This window comes from Bombus huntii, chromosome 9, assembly GCF_024542735.1.
Source record: "Bombus huntii isolate Logan2020A chromosome 9, iyBomHunt1.1, whole genome shotgun sequence".
Taxonomy (NCBI): Eukaryota; Metazoa; Arthropoda; class Insecta; order Hymenoptera; family Apidae; genus Bombus; species Bombus huntii.
In genome coordinates this window covers 9324503-9348275 of record NC_066246.1, presented here as the reverse complement: position 1 = coordinate 9348275, position 23773 = coordinate 9324503, and the positions used below count along the sequence as shown (strand labels likewise).

General features: G+C 34.1%; 1 protein-coding gene across 6 annotated transcripts in view; it reads left to right on the top strand.

Annotated features, from left to right (window-relative positions):
* The window catches only part of LOC126869477 (segmentation protein cap'n'collar), a 112025-nt gene that overhangs the window by 49813 nt on the left and 38439 nt on the right, over positions 1–23773 (top strand). For all 6 annotated transcript variants that reach the window (XM_050626073.1, XM_050626072.1, XM_050626074.1 and 3 more), the window contains exons 4-5: positions 18049–18359; positions 19995–20192. In XM_050626073.1, the coding sequence (XP_050482030.1) occupies positions 18049–18359; positions 19995–20192 (509 nt within the window). The remainder of the gene's footprint in view (positions 1–18048; positions 18360–19994; positions 20193–23773) is intronic.

Sequence of the window (23773 nt, the reverse complement as noted above, 5' to 3'; positions counted from 1 at the left end):
GCAAACAATTGGGACGAAGAATAATTCTATTATACTTAATGTCATACATCGGCTGTATATAGTGTATTAAAATGGACATATGTAGTACATACATTTCTATTTTGTCATTTGTATTGACTTTCAATTGCCGCATTGAAATTTTGTAATAGGCGTTGAACGTGACCGACCCCGCCTTCTTCAATATACTTACAGACTTATCTCTGCCTTTAATAATTCATCGAATAGAGGAAGGAATCGAAGATAGGTTGAGGTTGAATATCGAACGAAAGCGATCTAATAAGGCATAAAAATTAGAAAATGTCATTTTATCAATCTACACACGCAGACATTCTTCTTTTCCTATTATTCGTGTCATGTTAATAGGATTTCAACAAATAGTTATTAACAGGTATTTGTATTGTAATATTCATTTCATAATTTTACCTCAACATAAAGGTTTATTCGTATTTACCTACTTTTCTAATTGCTTTGCCATAGTGTATAAAGCAGAATCGCATAAATATCTTTTAACCTACATTGATAAATGAAATCTTATTTTTTAATCTGGAGATCAGAAAAAGGATATTGATATTTATGTCTGCAAGATAATGTAATTTATTTTTCTTTTTCTTTTTTTCAAATGATGACCGTTTCCTCCCTCATTTACAAAAAAACAGTAAGTTTCGTGTTGGCATTGATTAAGCTGTAAGAAGTGACACTGACCATTGATTCGCTTCGCTAGCCACGGTTCGTGAGATCGCTGTTAGAATTTTATCACTATGCAGTGAGATCAGCGAATGGATCTTGCTTTCTCGATGCTTTTACAAAACGTACTGCTACCTATTATATGTATAGCTATTGTGTACAAACAGATATGTATATATAAGTTTTTATATAAATATAAGTTATATAGTTATATAGTTACAAGCTTTTTTATATAAATAAAATTAAGAAAGAACAGATATCTACGCATAATATAACTGAAATAATAATAGTACATAATTTGAAAATATACAATTATTCGATACTATGAAAATATAATGTGATATATGACTAAGTATGAAGATAGTCTCCAGCCGCCAACATATACCTTTTTCGTGACAACTGATAATTTCATGATTCATTAATATAATAACTGCTTCACCGATAATATACGTAACATGCAGATAATTAAAACGCTTCTAACAACAAGTGTCTGCAAGTATAATTAAATTATTTTCAATATTCCATTAGTACTAAAATCTTTGTTTCATTCATTATAGTTGATAGAAATTTAATATTTTGTATCTTGTTCGCAACATACCTGATTCCTAACATTTATTCGAACGATCGACGAATACAGCGAAAGATACACGTATTGCTTAAATATCTTAAATCCCATAGCAAGGACGTTTGATAACATTACGATATTTCCTTCGTGTTGATACTCGATAACAGAAAAACAAATCTTATTAGCGTAACAACTCGCTGTAAATATATCGTCATTCGTGGTATAATTATAAATTGTATAGGAATTAAAGGATTAGCGGATGGTCAATTGGTGGGAACGTGAAATCGGATGGGGATAGTAGAATCGCGAATGGTGGGGAAACAGCATGGAAAACGCATGCGTGAGTACGTAAAATGGAACATCTGCCACGTGCGCGGGCGGTACATAGTGCGTATTCGTGCGTGGACGACAGAAATCTCAAGGGGGAAGAGATCGTGAAAGCATGGCCGCATCCGCCATGCGTGTGCGCGCATTTAACTATATACGCGTACCTATATACTCTTTTCTTCTATTTCAATATAAATAAATATTTTACTTGTATAAAAAAATATATAAATATTTTAAGATTCATTAAAAAAATAAATGATCCGCGCGTCAGTAAATTTGTTCAACGTTCTGCAAACTTGCACGAAGCATGCTGCTATGGGTAATACGTATAACGTATCTTATAAAAGACTACATAATACTTAGCTATCACGTCATCTTTAATTCTGAACGACGAACGTGTTTATCTTGATACAATGGTTATATTCATTTCTGTATTGTACATTTATATAGTATAGGCGCTCGGTTTTTTATATTATCCATACATAGTTTTTCGTCGCAATAAAATTAGCAAGAAGCATTGAGAACGATCGAATGCAATTTATTCCCAGTGTTGTATTAATTTCCGCTTCGATTCGTCACGAGCGCTCACAAAGAGAGAAAAAAATAATATCCGACTGGCTCGATGCGTAGCAACAACCGTGACTAATTTCATCGAAAGTGGATACGGAATTGAGAACGGACCCTTCGTGAACCACCTATTCCTCAAGCATATAAAATACAAAAATTATTAAGTTTCCTTCCATAATAAAAAGACAGACGCGCAATATTTACTTATATCGTTATTAGCGAGATTAGATAGAGTTATATGAATCTTGGTGAGACTAGGACATTTTTAAGTTCCATCTTGAACTTCACGCGTAATAATCAAATTTGTGTAGGTATATTATGCGACCTGACGCTTACCTGTTAAGTTATTCATCGTATATGGATATAATAAAAAAAAGCTCGATGCATATTATTCGCTGTATATTAATATAGTAACGAAGAAATTGAAAAGTGTTATATACTTCGGATTCAGCAAGAAAAGAATTAACAACGAGAAAATGAAAAGGGGAGATTACTCATATCAGATGTTGAAGGATTTCGTACTTCGAATATAAATTCGATATAATAATAGTATAAATAATAATATAATAATATAAATTCGAATATAATGTAATTCGAGTATATTATTAGCCAGATATTTCACGAGATCGAAATTTTTCGTAATAAAGATCGGCATATTGTATTTAATTTCTTTTGTGAAATTTGAAAGAAAATGGTGGAATCCTTGGAAGCGATTCAAGTCGCTGGTAAATCCCAAGAGGGAATCAATATTTGGAGTCGTACGTGTTCCGCCATGTTAGTTCGGCTATTTCAGTGAGAAACCCCCATGGATGACGGTGTTTGGGGGGCAGCTGGATGGTGAGGTATGTATGGGGTTATAGGGATACTCGGGGCCATGACTTGCTGTATCCACCCCTATAACACGAGCACGCATCATTACTCATATCGTGGCTCGTTGCACGCCACGGATTCAGAACGAATTCGGGAGGGCACTTCCAGGAAGCTTAGGGATGAAAATATACAACAATAGATGTGACGTATTGAAAAAAAGCTGTATCTTCCTGCGTAAATATATCTTTCTACGCGAGTTGCATTTGAATTTGTATTTGAATTTGAAGCGCAGAGTTTTGTCGACGAACGCGTATCGATGGAAAATAACAAGATCGTAAATTAAATCGTTAATTGGCGACATTAATCACTGTAGTCGTGTTTACGATTCTTATGCATTTTATTAAAAGTATTTTGAATATCGGCTGGTAAGAATCATTCGTCAATTAATATGCTTACATTTCTTTATACGCAGATGATATCATGTCACAGATAAGTTCATTTTTTGTTGAATTTTTGTATTTTAACGCCACTTTATGACTAAAGAATGGAAATTTTGTTATTGAAAGAAGGAATAACTATGTACTGTAACAGTCGTAATAATTGACACGACAAACGTACTAAATAAATCCTTTTAAATAAAAAATTTTAATTCTATCGAAATTAACAATTGTTACTAATTGTTAGTAAGGTTTTAGTCGAAATTAGGGTTTATTTTATTAGGGTTTGCTGAATTTACGTTAGGTTTTAATTGAAATTATGATTTAGGCAGGTAGATACAAAGATTTCTATTTAACGTAATAGAGATATCTGTCGTTGTCCAACCGAGGCAAAAGAATTACATTAAGCCGGAAGCCACTATATTTAGCTGTATTTAACTCGCTTTAGCTTTCCCACCTTAGATTAAATATGGTGACTCCATCCGAAGTCAGCGACAGTTAAACGGGCTATAATTCTATCTCCTTCAGTGAGATCTCTTCTTTTGGACAAAAGACTGTCTCTTTCGTTGACTGTACGCCAGAAATATTTCAATCGATGGATTAAAACATTAATATAAAAGTTGTGCTAAAGCATCCGAGTCAGAACACAACGACAGTTGCCGGTAGCGTTGAAAAGTTAGCTCGGTGATGTCTTCTCCGCCCCTTTTTTTTACCTTTTCAAAGATCTCGTGTCGCTACAATAGAGCTTTTCTATGAACTATAAGAGTTTTTACCTGGTCCGCATTGCTTCTACGATTTCCTTAGATATTTTTTTGCAAATCATCCCTGCTCCATAAGCAGCAAGCGTATCCAAAGATTCGTTAAGATTTTCATTGTTGGGCCTGGCTTTTAGTCAGATGTGAAAATCGTTATTAATTGTTTTGTCAAATTGTACGTATTTCTTTTTCTCTTTTTTTTTTTTTTTTTTTTTAGTTCTGCGTCAATTCATTTTTCCTAGACATTACCTAAATTATAAAAATTTATTTAAGGTATCCATTGAGGATCAAATGATTTCTGAATTTTGTACATCGAATTGGTTTTAATAAAATAAATCGTTTGGAAAATTTAATATGGAAAAGATAAAATTATTGCAGGCTTTGAAGATGATTGGTTTGGTTTTCCAATTTTCTCGCATCGGATATATCGTAAATTATCATTGAACGTGCGGTAGATAAGTATATTTGAATTTGCTATAAAAGATTAGTTTTATAACAGATAATACGCAATTTCCGTCGGATAATCGCAACAATTAGTAATTTTACAAGATCAGTAAATGCATCTGTTTCTCAGAATTGATTACAAAATGGATTATCCAATATAGGAAATGTCACTTATACTTTACGTTCGTGATCCAAGGAACAAAAATACAAATTGAAGAATAGAGAAAAATGCAAATCCAAACATTAAATAAAAGGTAGCCAAGGCATAAGGTAAGCTTTTGGCCGAGAATTCTGTTGATTTAGGATAGATATGTATCAGACCAGGTTGGTTAAGGTCGACCTGTCACTTGAAGTACCATTAGCCCTTTCTAGACAGTCTCTCTTCAGTCAACCTTCAACCTGTCATTATTGCATCAAGCCATTTTTCCAACTGACTCTCATAAGAAATTCCTTTTAAAAAGTGAAACGAAGATCTTGTGACCTAAAGAAAATTATTCCAACATTTCTAAAAACTTAGCTCTCGCGTCAATATTGTTCGTTGCTTCCCAAACGTTCTTGAAGATCTTCGATCAAATCTAAAAAGCATAAAAATGAATCGTGATTGAAAATAATTGTAGTTAACTGAAGCACATAGCGAAGACCGCTTGCTCGTACCGAGAAAAATATATTTGTGACACTTGAAGTAGCATAAATGAGGCCTCCAAACGCAATTTTGTTATTCTTGATTTTCATCTTGTTTTGAGCCGTAGAACTTACCTGATTTCGTTCGTACCACGAATTTAGGACCACGGTGTATAAGTAGCGCACTAAGCTAGCGATCGACTAATTCAAAATATGTTTTGTCATGGAATAGGTCACTGTGCCACTGCATCTCGAGAAAGAATTCGTGCATCATGACAACTTGCAACACGTCGAAGGTTCAACAAAATCTTGTTTTCGGGAACGAGACGTCTCTTTTAAGGCATCGTTGTAAGGAAAAGTGGTAACGGATACAAGTCAATTTCATTTAAACATCTTTCCAAACAGAGATTTCCAGTCACCATGATCTTTTCCTTTTCTCGAAAGCTTCGTTTTACGTCTGTGGTGGTAAAACTCGTACGATAACAAATAAATCGCTTCGATATGTTTCTGTTCCATCGAAGTAAAGGACGAAGACGCGTCACTGAGCTTCGCAAACTTTGAATTTCCAAGATGTCAAGATCAAGACCAAGATCCTCGCAACCTGCATCTTGCAATATCACCGCGCCAAATTTCATACATTACCCAGACAAGATCATACCTCGTTTACAAAGAAGGATCTCGTGATACGTCAACCGTGTATTCTTTGTAAATTGTATATAATTAATCGGATAATTTATTGCGTGTTGAGCGAGTTGAAATAAAATCTGCTATTCGAGCGTTATGGCGTCACGTTCCAGTTTCTGTGCGAAGAAGTTTGCTATTACGTTATTTTGAAACGAGCAAAACGGATAAGGGAGGAAGGGAGGAACGGATACGGAAGCAAATACGATCAGAGAAGAAGTTTTCGAATGTCGAAATGAGAAAAATGCACCGCCTAAGCATGACTGGGCTACCGTTGCTCTCGTGAACGCGTGGCCAACGAAAAGTGCAAGCTAAACATGAAGAGCGAACGTCATAGTATGAGGTGGCAACAATGCTCATTGACGGCAGAACTTGACATCCAGAATGACTGGTGTGTACGAGGGTGTTAACTAGGTCTCTGACCCCGTTTACAGAATCCTTCGCTATTGCCTGGCTATACATTACGGCTCAATGATGGTTAAATACAGGGTTCCATTGCTATTAAAACTTTAGACTCACGTGGTCAAATACGATATACAATGGCTACAAAGATTATTGGCACATAGTCTTATTTTCCAATGAAATACTTCTTTTTACCAGGCTCTATAGTGGCAGATAAAGAAAAGGTAGAAATCGATATACTATGAATTTTAGTAATTTGTTTTACCTTCTTACCTTCAGTTATTAGCGACTACTTGCTAGTTAATTCCTTTGAAACACAGTTTGACATATGGTTTAGATAAGATTTCTCAGATGTATATCGTTGACGAAAGAAAGTTAGCAACTTTTATATCAAAAGATTTTTACCATATCGGTAACAATCGTCTATTTTGTGGTGTACGGTGAATAAAACAGTATTTATACGCCACTGCATTTAACCACTATTGTATTTATGTATTAGTTAATGCGATACAATTATAATAGATCTCGTATCACTTAATGGTATTTACCTTCATATGGTTACAAAAACTTCAAATACTTCTGCGTAATATTTACACTGAACACCGTAAAAGAAGTAATTTATGGTCGAAGAGCTATGTACACAGGTGCAACTTAAATAATCAAGTAGATGCAATTAATTGATACAACATCACATGAGATGTGGTTTTTATGTATCAGTGGTATAGGAAAGCCTGTCAGTGAATCGGATATGGTAAACATTATTTTATGCGTATTATGTAAGTTGCGGAAAAAAGGGAGCAAGTGTAAAAAACATTAGAGTCCGGTTACATAAATACACAGTGTAAAAAGTGATAGGACGTTACGTGTTTACACGTAATAGGAAAATTTTGATTACCCAGTAGTTTAATTTCGATTTGAAGAAATCAAAGTTCTCGAAACTTTACAACGTGCAACGTATTAATATCTTGTGCAACAGCCTATACTTCATCATAACATATTAATATTATGCAAATGGTTTCTGTAAGTTGATAACCTTTTTCGTCATATCACTGCCACATACGCAGATACATACATCCATAAATAATGTCCCAGATTGCAGGAACTTCTCAACTCTTTTTTAGTACACGAATCCAGAAATAGTGCGTGTTACATATTTACATTTACATTTAAAAATAATTTACATTTTTACTTCATTATTAAACGTATAAAATACGTTATTTACTATACGTTTAAGTCATTAAATTGTAGAAGAGGAAGTTACTATCTCTAACTCATTCAAAACGTTTGTACGATCTGATGAGACATTATACGTACAAATAATTTACACGTACAAACGTTACGTTACGTTATCAATAAATATAAATAGAATATTAGAGAAGACGGTACTTTCTTTATTTTTTAATTTAGGACGTTTTACAATAGATTTAAAGAAGGAAACGAATAATTTCAGGCAGTTCTATGTAAAACAAAAATATCGATACTGTTCAAAAAAGGAGTGTATTATATTTTTCTAACTTTCTAATTTCCGAAATACTGTTGATAGTTTACAGAAGTTAGGTCTACATCGTGTCGCTGCGTACTCATTTCGCAAAGAAACGAAAGAAAAAGTTAAAAACCAGGATCGTATCTATCAGTACGTATTGCGGAGACGGGCCGCGATGTTGGAAAAGCACAAGTTCATGCAGCCACTATTATTTATCGTATACAGAGGATGTCCTAGACTTGGTTCCTCCGGGAACGTTCCAGAAGATCGAGCACGCATTGTTACGTTATACTTTTGTCGGTGATCGCATTTCGCTTATACAGAATAGTTCGCCATGGGCTACAATGATTTGCACTTATTGATTAATAAATCAATGCTCCGAAATTCTAGTTACCACTCGTATGTAGTCAATCTTTCTCTTTGACTTTTCCAAACCAAAATACGATACTTCACGATAAATTATACGCTTAATTAAGAATATCTTTTTAATATTTCGTACAGTTGACATGCTTAAAAAATACCCTTAAAAAACAGCTTAAGAAAGACGAAATCAGCTTTTCAGTATATTCGTATAGAAACAGGGTAAATACGCTTAAAATGTAAAACTATAAAGCAACGTAAGATATCGATAAAATGACAAATAAATAACGGCTATCATAACAATTACACGGTAATTACTTTTTCTTAAACAACAGATAACCATATCAACTGCTGAGCATGAATTATAAATTCATCGTTGCGGGCATAACGTCTTTGTATTTAGTAACGATCGAAGGAAGGGTTTGTTCCAAAAATTTCATTTGAGGATATTACTTTTACGTGATATGTAATATATGCGGCATTAGTAGTGAGGCCGCGTCGATGGTAATTAGGAAATTAATCTGATACGTCCCGCTCGCGCGAGACAGAGTTCGAATAAGAGTGACGACACAGGAATAAAGGGTATCGATAGAACAGGCATTTGACAGGATTTAGATACCATCTTAACAGCAGTGGTTTACAGCCTTTATCATCTGTCGAGTCTAACCTACTGGTTGGCACTGGGAATCGCTAGTCACCGTCAGACACCAGTAAAATATATTTATAATGCATAAGAATCTTGTTTTAAATCCGACTGCGCTATTTACATTTATGCAAAAGATGATATTTAATAAATTTGGAATTTGTACTAAATCTGTGTAAATTCTTTCGAACACTGTAAGAATATATAATAAGAAGATTATATCTTACTTAGGTTTATGTATATAAGGCGAATATAAAAATGTTTACACACATTTGTTAAATTTTCCATCTATTTGTCATTCGAGAAAAATTATCTATATATGATTTAAAAAATCCTTCGTCACAAAATTCTCGTGTTTGTAGGAGCTTTAATGCTACTAAAATCGTAATTAAAATGCAAAAGTGCAGGAAAATAGATAATATCAAAATTACGCAGACACTGTGCAGATGCTTGATAAACAGTAATAACTACAATTTTCTACTTTGACAATTACACAGCTTGGTTTGTATGCGAGCACGAGTGTACTCGCGCCTGGTCTGGTCAACGATGTCTTAATGTACTTGAATCAAAGAATAAGTACTCTACGGTCACAAATATCATCTCCTTTCACTATATGTTCATAAATATTTGTTTAATGTACACATAAATAGACCGGGGTTTTTATACATATGAGGAAAGATTGTTGAGAGAAAAATACAAAAATATGCAAAATGCATATAACATACAAAACTGTAGTAACTAAATACCTACAAATCATACATATCTCTTTTCACTGCATAATTCTAAACATTTAATCAATATATTCACTATATAATATACAACATGATACAGTACAAAACAGAAGTTTGACAAATATTTATCCAAAATACCCGTATCAGGAACATGAATCGTTAAACCGATCTCACAGTTCCATAAGACGTGGAAAAAAAATTTTGCAAAAATTTTTACACGGGGAACATACCATTTGACGTGATAAACAATACTACGACGACTATATAATTATAATATACATAAACAAAAGTTCACACATACATATTTATCAGAGATGAAAGATGAATCGTTAAACCGATCTCAGAGTTCCATAAGACATGGAAACAAATTTTTCCAACAAATTTTGTAAGGGAAAAATGCCATTAAACGCGATAAACTATACTATAACGACTATAGCACTGCAATATACACGAGTAGAAGATGAAACATAGATATTTCTATAAAATAGCCGTATCAGAGACGGAAGATAAATCGTTAAACCGATCTCAGAGTTCCGTAAGACATGAAAAAAAATTTTTGCAAGAATTTTTACACGGGAAACATACCATTTAACGTGATAAACAATACTACGACGACTATATAATTATAATATACATAAACAAAAGTTCACACATACATATTTATCAGAGACGAAAGATGAATCATTAAACCGACCTCAGAGTTCCATAAAGTATAGAAAAAACTTTTTCCAACAAATTTTGTAAGGGAAAAAGTACCATTAAACGCGATAAACAATACTATAACGACTATAGCACTGCAATATACATGAGCAGAAGATGAAACATACATATTTCTGCAAAATAGCCGTATCAGAAACAGAAGATGAATCGTTAAACCGATCTCAGAGTTCCATAAGACATGGAAACAAATTTTTCCAACAAATTTTCTAAGGGAAAAATGCCATTAAACGCGATAAACTATACTATAACGACTATAGCACTGCAATATACACGAGCAGAAGATAAAACATACATATTTCTGCAAAATAGCCGTATCAGAGACGGAAGATGAATCGTTAAACCGATCTCCGAGTTTCGTCAGACGTCGATACAGATTTTTGCAAGGGTAAAAGTCGAAGGACAATGACTCGGGGCTATGTCCTAGTAGGATGCACCCCTGGTTAAAGCTCGTATACGCGGCAACGTCGACCGATCAAGACTCGGTATACGCTCCCTGGTCACAGTGGGGAGTCGGAGAATGGCATTATGGGTAGAGACCTTCCCTCCCTTCTCTCCAGACCTCCAGCGCGCATTGTCTGGCAGCCATATTGGAATAACAGCCAACCCCGTCGTGATTGGTCCGTTTTTTAACGGAGAACCCGTCGCTTGGCACAATACTTGTTCCTGGCCATGGTTAGGCAATGCCTCGCTACGCGATAGACTATCAGTCGACTCCATGCTGTGCCTGCATCAAAATCATCTGCCAGTGCCGGCTGTTATGATTCTCCTCGAGGTCGTGTCGACGAGGTATCATGCAGGAATCACGATGATCGCGTCACCATGAAAGGAAATTCCCTCGGAAAGTCGAATTTTTCGAGTTTCTTTGGATTTCCATCGTTAATGCGCGTTCGCTATATCAATGAGGCTTGCCAGGTCGTAGCTAGCTTTACTGGGACGTACTACTGCGAATAATCGTTGCTCTCGTTTCGAGGTCCCAAAAATTTCAGTAGAATAAGCGCAGATAAGAAACGATTCTACGCAAAAGTGTATACGAGCGATGTGAAGTGCTGCAGGTTTTGTCTGAACAGTGATTGGGTCGTTGCTGCTTCTACTTTAGGGTTCCACGAGTTGTTTGCATCGAGTGACGTGAACAGTGTACAAGTTCTATCTTTCAGGTACGATTTAATTAATTTTGCCGCTACGGACACGAACGTGACTTTGTAAAACTGTGATGCACTGTGATCGTTTCGTTCTAGTCGCATTGTGGATTACCTGTTTTATGGATTATACTCCTTGAGGTATGTCGATATAGGGAAAGAATTTTATTATTAACGAACCTTCGATAATGTCGAACAGCTGTTCGTTGTATGTACACCCGTTTACTCGTAGTAATTGTTTATAGTAATTACGATGTAATTTGATAATAAATGTCTCGAGCAGGATTCATTGTACTATATTGTTTATAGGATTTCATTCAATACAATAATAATTGCGCTTTTAACATCGTTTTTGTATCTTTGTTTAAGTCACTGCTCTTTTATTGTACGTTTAAAGCTCGTGAAATAAAAGTAATTTATTTCTATAGACAATTTTCAAGTAGTTTTTCGGTACTTCGTGGTTGCGACGGCTGCAGCCGCGTGGGTATAACAAATAATAACACGGATTCCATAGGCAATAAATAATCCGAACTTCTTAAATTACAACGAGATTTAGATTTCCATAGAAATTTTATTCTATTCTTGGATCATAAGGACTTAAAGGGTCATTTTGAAAATTATAATTTTCAATACTGTCTAATATTTGAAGTGGACATTCGTTTGTTGAAAATTACCTGGCGATAATGTGAAAATAATATAAAAATTTGATGGATATATACAATTTAGATTCCAAGTAGAGAACATGATACTATCTTGAAAAATATCGCTAAAATATTCAGGCGCGTTGAGAGTCAATCAAAAGTTTGCGCAATGAATGATCGTATCAATTTGAAATCAAATTAAAATCTGAACGTATTGCCAATTTCACATTGCGATCATATACTTTGTGTAACTTTCTGTGCAACTCTCGCGTCACTGCCAGACTCTTATACTTTCATATATCTAGTAACATATACACACACATTACCTCAGTTTTATTTCGCTCAAACGTAGGAAATTTGTCAACGATAGAACAACACGGTTCGGTCTAAACCGATTGAACGAACGCAATAAAGTTAAAGAAGCCGAAATATTTTTTCATATCTTGTACGAAGTAATAGCGAATATTTCTTTCGAATCGAAAATTAATTTTATGTTACAACAAAAATCCTACCCAAGAAGAATGTGAAAGACAAGGAACTCTAACCATTCCTAACGTTGAGACTCCGATTCTACATTCTGTATGATTGTTCGGTCGATACGTTCCGGTAAACGTTGCTCGATAAGCATCGATGACACCGGTCAACGACAACAATTAATGATCTAGCAAGAATCAATGAGCGTGATTATAAGTTAGGCTATTTATAGTGGCACCAGGTGACGCACAGGGCACGTTGCACGCCCATTCGCGCGTCTACTAAGCAAACGGGAAAATGAGACGTCAAATGGAATTGGAAGCGTGTCGGTATCGGTCATTGGTACCCTTTTGTCAAGGCCTGCAAATAAGATTTGTCCCCGATATATTTATCATCCACAAGGGTAAGGATAATCGTGCTAGTGCATTCGTATCGTAGAATTCTTTTCGCCTTTCTGGCATTGAAACATTCGTGTACGAGTCTCTAGGAAGTGGATGCGGCATTAGAGGCACAAACGCTAGTGGCGTGGTACCTTTTCGACGCCTCGGCCCAAAGGGCCATTGGTCGAAAAATTTTGTCGAGTAATGCAGGAATTATTATCCGAAAAAGGGGCGACGGTGCAGGGGTGCTATGGAAGAAAAAGAAAATGGTCGTTAGGCGCGCGCGAAATGTGAGAAATGATCTGTCGACGTTCCCGTGGCCGTGGAAAAAGCCGACCGCGAGTTCAAAGAAGCCGTAGAATCGAAGAAGACTGAGAACCGCGCCATTAGACGCACCGTGATCCAGCGAATTCGCTCTTGCGTTGGATTTAAACAGGAAAAGATTCGTTCCCCAGAGACATCTCGTTCTTTCGCTCTTCTTTTGCCTTCTACTCGGGTTTCTATCCGGGTTTCGATAAAAATATGTATAGACTGCGACCCGCAAAAGTATTCGTACGGTTACCGTGCACAGATTCTGCGTTACATTCTATGTGTTATATAAAACATTTTCGAATTTTATTAGCTGCGTAGCAGGACACGACTATCATGTTTACGCTGGTAAAAATGAAAACGAATCGGAAAAAGTTTCGTATATATTAGGTTGTCCGAAAAGTTTCTTTCGTTTCATAAGGTGATAATAGATGAACAACAATTTCTGTTTTATATTATTTTATTGAATTAAGATCCATTTCGTTCTATTTTTATTATTACGTTCGTGCATAATTCAATAAATTAATATAAAACAAAAAACATTGTGCGTCTATTATTTCCTTGTAAAACGAAAGAAACATTTCTGACAAACTAATAGAAGAATATATATTTATCGCGAACGTGTACGTAGTAAAGTCTTAGCGTAGAGCTTATGGAATTGGATTATCAAAAAGTTAGTTCTACATAAATTCCATCAATGAATAAGGTTAGTTCCTTTTATGGTTTTTTACTTTTCTCGTAACTGTATTACATATAAGCTTGACGACTAGGAAAGTAGACCATAATAAAATGTAACTGGAAGTCCGTTCCAGCACAGAGGGGAAGGATACTGAAAAAAACATATGATAAAATAATATTACATATTTTTACACATTTGTTAAGAATATATTAAATCTTTTTGAATGGATGCTTCATGCAGCTATTCACAAAGGTATTTTTGACATTCACCGCACAACATTTTTATGGGTATAATATATAGCTTATACAATACTTTTTTTAAATTTGTAGTAGCACTATAATAAGACATAGTTGTCGTGATTACATTCTGATAAGGTTTCAAAGAAATCCAGGTACATAATAGTTATAACATATTTATCGCAAACGTAAATTGAACAAAAAATTAGTATATACAGCAGTCATTTTAAATGTATAATAAGTGTCCTTTAAATATTCGAGGCTTGTAAATGCAATAAATAAATTGTGTATCTAAATACTTTTGCGATCTCTATGAATGTATATACTATTTCTACTAAATATCTTGTAGCTTCTAAATAATGATAGAGTCTCGTTATACGAGCGAATGTTTCGTGTAACACGCATAATATATTGTACGTACAAGAGGTTTCAACAAGTATGAAATATTTTCATGCGTTACCGTATAGCATCTTAAAATATTTTCCAATGAAACATTTTGTCTACTTCTGAAATGTCGACAGTTTCATAGCTCATCAATCTCGTTTACAACTTTCTTAATAGAAAAGAAACGAAACAACTTTTACGTTTTATTATCTATTTAGATATTTCATTCGAAGCTTGACATTGCACTTTACTTTTACAAATGATCATGAAATAAAAACTAAATAACTTGTAAACAAATAAATTACATTTCAATTCAATTTCTCCTAAATAATGAAATCATTACCGTTATTATTTTTATTATTATTATTATTATTATTATTATTATTATTATTATTATTATTATTATTATTATCTTCGTTCGTTCATGCCTCTAAGACGTTCAGTTTTCATAAATAAAACTCGAGAATTATCTTCCTCCGAACACATACGTGGTTAATATATCTTATGCTTTCTTTAAATTTGAAAAAAAATAGTGCACAGTCTGTTGAGGAGAATGCTTGAAGTTCCTAAATTATAGGTGGCCATTATTGTGCGGTCTGGCACGCATTTGGGCCAGACAATGGCCGCCACTACTCGTTAATGTAATAGCCATCCCAAGCTGAGATCTTCCTTCTTCGCAGATACCGTACTCATGACCAGCAGAAGAACGAAAAGCCTCTTCTTCTTCTTTTGCCGACCCGCCTGTCGTTCGGCTCCGACCTGTCCGTATTCGAGCAGCCTTCGAAGAATTATTATTTTATGAGATTATTATCTCTAATAACATCAGCTCGCAAGGAAAAAAGGAAAAGACCTCTATCTACTGTCGAAAATTTCTCACTCCGTCTCTTAACTCCTTTTTTCCTGCGCACGCCAAAACGAGACTAATTAGCGGAAAGAGCGAAGCTTTGCGCCATTGGTAAAGTTGCAATCGATTTGTCGCGTACCCCACCAATAATCTGTATGCCAAGTTGTTATCTCGATACAGGTGTCACGTATTGTTGAAATTTAATCCTCTTATCCGTTTTACATAAATTACGAAACAACAGCGAAGAATCACTTTGAAGATTCGCTTTTTGCTTTTAATTAACGTAGCCATGTCGTTGTTACGTGATATGTGGAACATAAAAATTACCGTGGATTACCTCGTTTTACTTTGCGAGTAATTGTTCGTCGGAAATTCCTTCTGCAGGTAGATTGTCTTTGACTGTCCAGATTATTATTCAATCCGTTGACGGTCGTGTATATAGCAATTAATTTATTACCGTATGGTATCACACATCTAAATTCATCGCATAGTTCCTTTCATCGTCGTACTCTTTCATTCTCGTATTCTCATAGTTAAACAACGGGCACGAGCGTCGAGGAATTAAGTATCTAATGATTTGTCTGGATTATCTCATTTCGTCACAACTATTCTAATACTTATGAATAGGGCTATATGTATAACGTTTTGAAGAAACTACATGCGATATCCCATATGCATCATCACATTAGAAGCTAAAAAATATTGAGAACGTCGAACCCTAATTTCGATTGTTTACTACACAAATATTATGTGTGTTCGCTTTCAGCGCTTTTCGAGAGAAATAGTTTTAAAAATTCATAAATAAATAAATACATTTTATTTTGTATTTATCTTCGTCGATGCTATCATAAAATTTGGTTGCAAATCGTGCATCGATCCTTTCCAACCGCATAAAGCGACGAAGATGAATCGTGGTTCTTAAAAATATCTCTATCAGATACAATAAGCAAAGATATTATTTTTCACGAATCTACGAAATAAATATAAATGTAATTTTTACGCGTCGTGTAAAGGACAGTGAAGGAATCTATCAGTTGTATACGAAAACTCAAATTTCACGAAAAGTGGACCCTACAATATTTGCGTAGTGAAGCATCGATTCGAAGAACAGGCACTTTAGAAATTTGTACGCATTGTAGATGGTGCGTTGCGCGTTTTGAAGAGCGACGGTGAGGTAAATGTAGACTGAGATCGCGTTCGGAGCGTGCGTAAGGGATGAAGTAGGGTAGAAACGGGGACGCGCGATTGGCCGTGGGGCGGGAACATTTGGGGGTTGTTCAAACCAGCAGGTGGATCTTCAACAACACCCCTTTGTCCCTCAATTAGTTACGTTTTTTTCCTTTCCTGTCCCTCCTCCGAAATTTTACCTGTCCGTCGGCTACAGTCAGTTTTCGAGTGCTGCGCCTTCAGACGAATCGAGTTTTAGTCGAGTCACAGTGAATCCGGTTTGCTCAAATCCTCCTAGAACCATTTTTATGTATAATCTTTTTTTTAAACATGTTCGAATGCCCAATCGTCAAACGAATATAACGCGTGGTAGATTTTTTCGTGGAAATATTACGTTTCTACAATTTTTACAGATTTGGATCTATGCGTCGATTCGTACATGTAACACCGATTTACCAATATTCATTTGTACATGCAATAACGATGTATCGATGATGGTGTAAAGTGTTGATTTTGATGAAATATTTTCGATAATATTAAGATGTAATAATAATAAGACGTATGAACTTTGAAGCATTTTTTACGTCAGATAATCATGGTGTTTTCACGAGTGATTTATTTAGTGAACTTTATATGAAGAATGTTTGTAAGGATACTGTGTGAAGGAAGACGACTTTTATTATGTGATATAATAGTGCAATGAATTAAACGTTTGAACTAAACGTACGTGATCTAACAAACATCCTTTGCTGCGTTTAAGATCTGTGACAAATTTTTTAATCGTTTTATTATATTAAAAAAAATAGTGATACAAGTTCTAAATATTGAACCATGGCTTGGAATTCAGCATACAAAGTAATATATATCTTTACATACTCTATTCATGTACGACAGATTGAAAATTATACTGGTGTAAGTGTCCATTCCATTCTTAGAATCATCGTTTCTATAGTTTTGCAATTAATTAAGCTACCCATTTATAACTTTGTTTTCCGTCTTGGTACATTTTACGGCTTGAAAAAATATACTGAATCTTTGACAACGATACGCCGTTTCGCGAAAGACAGCAGCAAACCGATTTACGCTGCTACGATTCTTAAACCTGCATATAAACGTAACGCGCGTCCCACCCTCAAAAATATTTCTTTCACATTTCGAGGTCTGCTATTAGCTGGTAAAAAGAAGGATAGCAAGCGATGAATTATAGTTGTCAATAAATATCGTGCGGAATGTAATAGTGGAGAATTAAAGTACGCAATCTATCCGGTACTATACAATCTTAACTGCAATTAAATAGTTTTAAATGATCCTTAAGAGTCGTACTTGGGCACGCGATTCTGTTTACGCTTACTTATGTTTCGTCAACCGATAATTTGATCGCGTGCGTTCTTTCTGTGAGTCAGGCGGGACAAAAGTCACTATTAGATGAGACTGATGCGACAGATTGGAATATGAGTAATAACGCTTTTTCACGATTAAACAATTCTTCTCCTCTTGAACGATATCGATGACCTTGATTCTCTGGCAAATGTTCGATCTGCTTGAACTGAACGTGCCTTGTGTTACAGGTGAATATATCCTCAATTCCGGCAGTCAAGGGGAGAACGGAAACAACGCGATCGAAGAAGACGATCAACTCCTTCGAGACGCGTCGTTAGATTTAGACAATCACCCGTTGGCCGGACTAGCCGACGATTCTTTGGGATTAACCAACACTTTAGAACTCGAGAATGATTTCCCTTCGGACTTACTGGAAGGTGGCCTCTTAGGAAGTACGAACGTCGAAGGCCTTCTCAACAACGATACTTTGGGTCTTCCCGACGGATTCAACCTCGAGGAGGCGTTACAACTTGTTGGTCTCGATGAGGCGCAATCAGAGGTTCGTTCGATCTTTATTTGCTGATATTTCAGTGAGTTTTATCTCGTATTCATTTTTGGAATTGTTTTTCTTTAATAATAATAATAATAATAATAATAGCTTTCGTTTCTTACGACATATATCGCGGTGGACACACCGATTTTTCTTATTTTCTACGCCTACGTTCTAATCGTTAGACTGCGGATTTTTATGCATTTGTAAGAAACTTGAAAATACAAAATTCTACGTAACATGAATTACGAATGCATGTAATATGAAAAAATATGTAAATTGACTAAAATTTAGTATCTCTTGCAACATGAAACAATTTTCCAGCGAGGTTCTATCTTTATAATTATGTCTTCAAAAGTATAAATTTGCATGAATATTGGCAATGTACTAATTATTCTTAAATCTACGCATTAAGTCTACGCAGAAGGATTTTATTTTTAGCGTTGCGTGTATAGAGTAATATATTGATTTCACTTGTTCTTCTATGGATGCTAGCAATATTTCAGGCTATTCCGTGTTTCTCTTTAAAAACGAATATAACAAAAATCGATATTTGATAGATGTTAATATATTTTACAATGTCTTATAAACGAGAGTCACTTCTTTCCATCCTGTTTGCTGAAATCATTTCACAATTATCATTAGAAAGATTCAGTAGTCATTTAACTCTAATTTAGAGTATATTTATTTATGCTATACGATTATAGTACACATATTCTAAGTTTGTAACTATAAACATTTTAAAATAGACTTTTCAAATCGTTACAGTAAACTGTATTTATATTAATTTACTTTATAAAGATACAGTGTAATAGTTTATCATTTATTTCACCATCGCTGTAGAATTGTTAAGTCGATGTTAAAATATTTAGTTCTTCATTTTTGTATCTAATTAACTGAATTTATTATAGCATATTATAGCACAATTAACTGAATTTATTGTTGCGTTATAAAATAGCGACGTAGCGATAATCTTCCCCAAGATAGAAACGTATGGCTCTTTCTAAAGTTTTATATCTGTTACAAATTTTTAATTTTCGATTTTCTATTGTCTATTTATTATCTATCTATAAAAATATAAGACTGCGATCCGTCACTGTAATCTTTGGAAATAATAAATTACAAATACAAGGTAGTGGTATACAGAAAATAGAGTATTTCATCTAATACTAACATTATGATCAAAATTCCAATTATACCTGTACGAATTTTCCGGCCGTTTCTTTTCAGACTATACTCGACTTACTATAAAAGCGTAGTAAATGAAATTATGTATTAGTGTCCTTCGCAATTTTCCAATTATCATTGCAATTACAAGGTCAACTCCGATACAAGTGGAATAAATAAATAAACGATTAAATAGATTTACCTACTTAAAATGAACTGAGATATCTAAAATACATATTTAAGATACGTTTAGTTTAAACTTCAGGTATACCGATAAAATGTTTCGTCTATTTTTTAACAATGTAATACGGGAAAATCGAATGATCCTAATGAAAATACAATAAATCCAACCAAGGTTTAATCATTTTCTCACAATGTAAAAGATCCCAAAATCGTGCAGTTTGGTTAACCATTCGAGCGACTTGTCGTTAACGAAAAGCTGACATTGGCATTATAATATAAAGATTGCTTATATAGGAAACGAAGCCGGAAGTGAAGAAGAAGGAAAAAGATAGCATCGAAGAATCCACGAGTGCAAAGGACGAGTCGGCTATTACCAGCTCGAGCAGCGTCGAGGTCGCGAAGTCATCCAGGTGCGAGGATCCTGAGACCGGCGACATGATTCACACACCGCAGTTTCATCATCCCCATCATCCACACCATCGTTCCTTGCAAGTACGTACGACCTTGATTTTATTTTCTTCAATTTATCGTTATCTCCTGTTGGATATCAGTGTGCGAAGTTGTGTAATTCTAGAAAAACTAGCATTTTCATTAACTTTTTTTTTCATTCGATGCAGCATCGAGTAAGACGATTGTTAATGAAACGTGTCGCCGTTTAGCTTTAAGTAATTATATTCAACGATCGATTTATGCATATGTTTATATTATTACATATTATTATATAACATATATTCATATGTATGTTTATATTATTAACAAGTATCCAGACACTTTTTGTTAGGAATCATCAATATAATTATTAGGAAATGGTTTTCAAGCTAATAAAACTTTCATTTACTAATTAACTCTACGTAATTCGATTCTGGTATACTTTCTTGCTTCTAAAAATTTATTTCATAAATTGTAACTTCTATGATCGTATAAGTTGTGTAAGTTTCAAAATTGTTGAAGTTACATTTCTTCTACGAGGATGACTTTTTTAAGATTAATTATTCAATAATATAGATATTTAAAAGTTTGCTGATATCGTAAACAATATTATTATAACATACGTATACGTGTATTACAAAGGCAGCATATTTGGTATAATTGGTATAATTATTCCATAATTAAATGTTTTTATTTATGAACCATAAATAGCGCATAGTACATACTCGCAGCTTCATGAAAACAGGTGGAATAATTCCATTGATCTGAAATCATATCTTTCTATCTCATTAGGTTGCTTGAAAATTACATCTCATAATCATATTTCAACGTCAGTTGATAAATCTTAAACGTTTAGTTCAAGTTTCTATGCCTTTCGTTTATACGAACAATATCAGCCTTTATGTAATAATGTAGCGGCATGTAGATCACTATAGATGTGACTAATGTTGATATAATTATGCAGTTGTCATAATTGTTCAAATATCAATACAATTATTATAATTATTGATTATTGGAAAATTTACTCGGGAGATTTAAATTGCTGGTGAAAAAAGAAGGGAACAAAATTTACATTCTTGAACTGAGTAATTATTAGAATGAGAAAATTGTAGCAAATTAAAAAGCAATTGTACGTAATAAATATCGCATTTTATTTATGACTTGGAAATATATTTTATCTTAGTTCGTTAAATTTTGTTTTATACATTTTCTCATAAAATGCATTTATACTAAAAAATACTAAAGTACTAAATATTCCAGATTATAGTTAACAAACTATGTATATTCTATGTCTAACTCAATTAGGTTAAAGAAAACTCCAGTAATCATAAACAACAAATTTTTATCCTGCAATGAATTTCGTATTTTCATTAATTTTTATAAATAAAAAACTGATCTGAATTTCAGGTTGACGATTACAAGAAAATATTTTGATTATCTGTTATTAGACAAGTTTGTATTGTTCATAAATTTACGTTATTATTATTGATCGTACACAGTCGAAGATATTTTATTGCAAATCTACAAGCTCTAAATATGTATAGCACATCGACATACGAACGATGGCTTCAATATTCAATTTCTATCAAGACAGCTTAATATTTGTATATTTTCAATGTATTTATATGAATTTCAATGTATGTATATGTCGCGTGCGATTTGTTACACTTTAAATGACTTAATTCTAAAACAACTTATCTATATCCAATACCAGTTTTCGATAAATGACACATGTAGTTCGACGAATATAATAGCAAAGATCTAGTTGTCTTATCAAATATATGAATACCTATATCAGTTTATTTTGTTATATTACCAATATATATTATAACATATAACCAATATAGTTACATATTTACTTATTATTACATGTTATATATTATATATTTCTTATATATTCTATTATATTACCAATTTTACTTTGGATATAGATACTAATTATTTTCAAGTCTTTAAGCACTGAAAAGTTTATAAACAATGGAATTATCATTGACTGAAACGTGAAACACGAAACATAAAATTGCCCAAAAGATCACAGTGAAAGCTACGTGAAAACCGCATGATACAAAAGAAAATTCGAATTTTCATCCACGTAGCTTACAATCATTCGCAAATACATTTTCAAAAATGTATTATTGCAAGCGTACAAAATTTCGATGGAAAATTTAATAAAACGGATAATTCTGGCGTTAATGCATCGTACTTCTACAATGTGTCTGTTTAAGGATATCTATAAAAAGCTTTTCTCGTATTTGATATATTAAATGACGCTAAAAATGACGAATTGATGGCTCCGGTGTTAATGTATTGTACGTATAATAGCTACTTATCGTCGGCAAATTTCATTCACTTTAACAATATGTCCGTCAAAAAGATATTACTAAAAAGATTTCCCGTGTACCTAATAGATTAGAGCTCCGGAAGGTTAATACCATTTCGAATCACGCTACTGAAAAAAGAGCTCATAACAGCGGGAAGAAACTCGCGTTTCAGAAAGGAGAAACGCGGAGTTGGCTACAAAGAGAAATAGTTGTTTCGGTAATTGAGGTTGCACTATATTTTCCAACTTCTACCACATTTCTTCGAACCTACTGACACACATAAGATGCGCGTAACGTCCGAGATAGGATCGGTTAATGTTAATGCAACGAACGTCTGTCGCTTAGATCGAAATCGCACCAGAGAGAAGACTCGGGTTCAAGACGGGATTTTAACACGTTGCCTGTTATGAAATGCACAATTTGGGGTACCCAGAAGAACTACAATAGCCGCGAATATTAAAAATTCATTGATTCTCAAACACCGTCACATGTAAATCATATGGTGCTTCTTAGTGAAAAAGAACAGTGAAAAAATACAGTTTTTTAGTAGGGTGGGGTAAATAGTGGAAAGTAAAATATGCAAGTTAAAGGGCAAGTATCGAACAGTATAACTAATTTATTATTGAATAATGCAATTTTTAAGGCTCTGACAAATGAATATCTGTCTCTGCTGGAGAAATATGGATCAAGTGTCTAATGTGCAGACTCTGAGTACATCACGAATTTCCTCATGTAGAGTTTCACGATTATCTCGAATATACTCGCTTTTTATCTTTTAAAAACGTGATTTTATGAACCAAAGCGTTATAATCAGTAAGAAGAATAAAACTATTTTTTTTAAGATATTGTACCTAATTTCAATATTTGGCTTCCTATTGCGTACGAAGTACAATTTATGTCTTTTTTTTTTAAATGTTACTTCAATATTGAAAATTGATCATAACGTTAGAAATACAGGACTTCTCTTAAATTGAGCGTATATGCCTGTATAACGCAACTGAATAGCCATAAAAATCGTATATTTGTCGCGGACGAGTATGTAAAAGCGAAATTCAACGAACAAAATGATATTCCGTATTTGGCTACTTTCCTCTATATTCATCGACACTTGAACAACGTTACCGCTATCCTATTCAAGGATAAAACAATTCTCGCCAGAAAGGACTAAAAATAATTATTTCTAATTATTACGGCTGTCAACGTGTTAAGCTTCTTCGTGGAATAAACGTCTCTCCTAGACTCGCAGGTTGGACGTTTTTACGTTTACGTCGCGAATAGCCGGCGAAATAAGTCACGTTGTTAGTCGGGAGGAGGATCGTGACA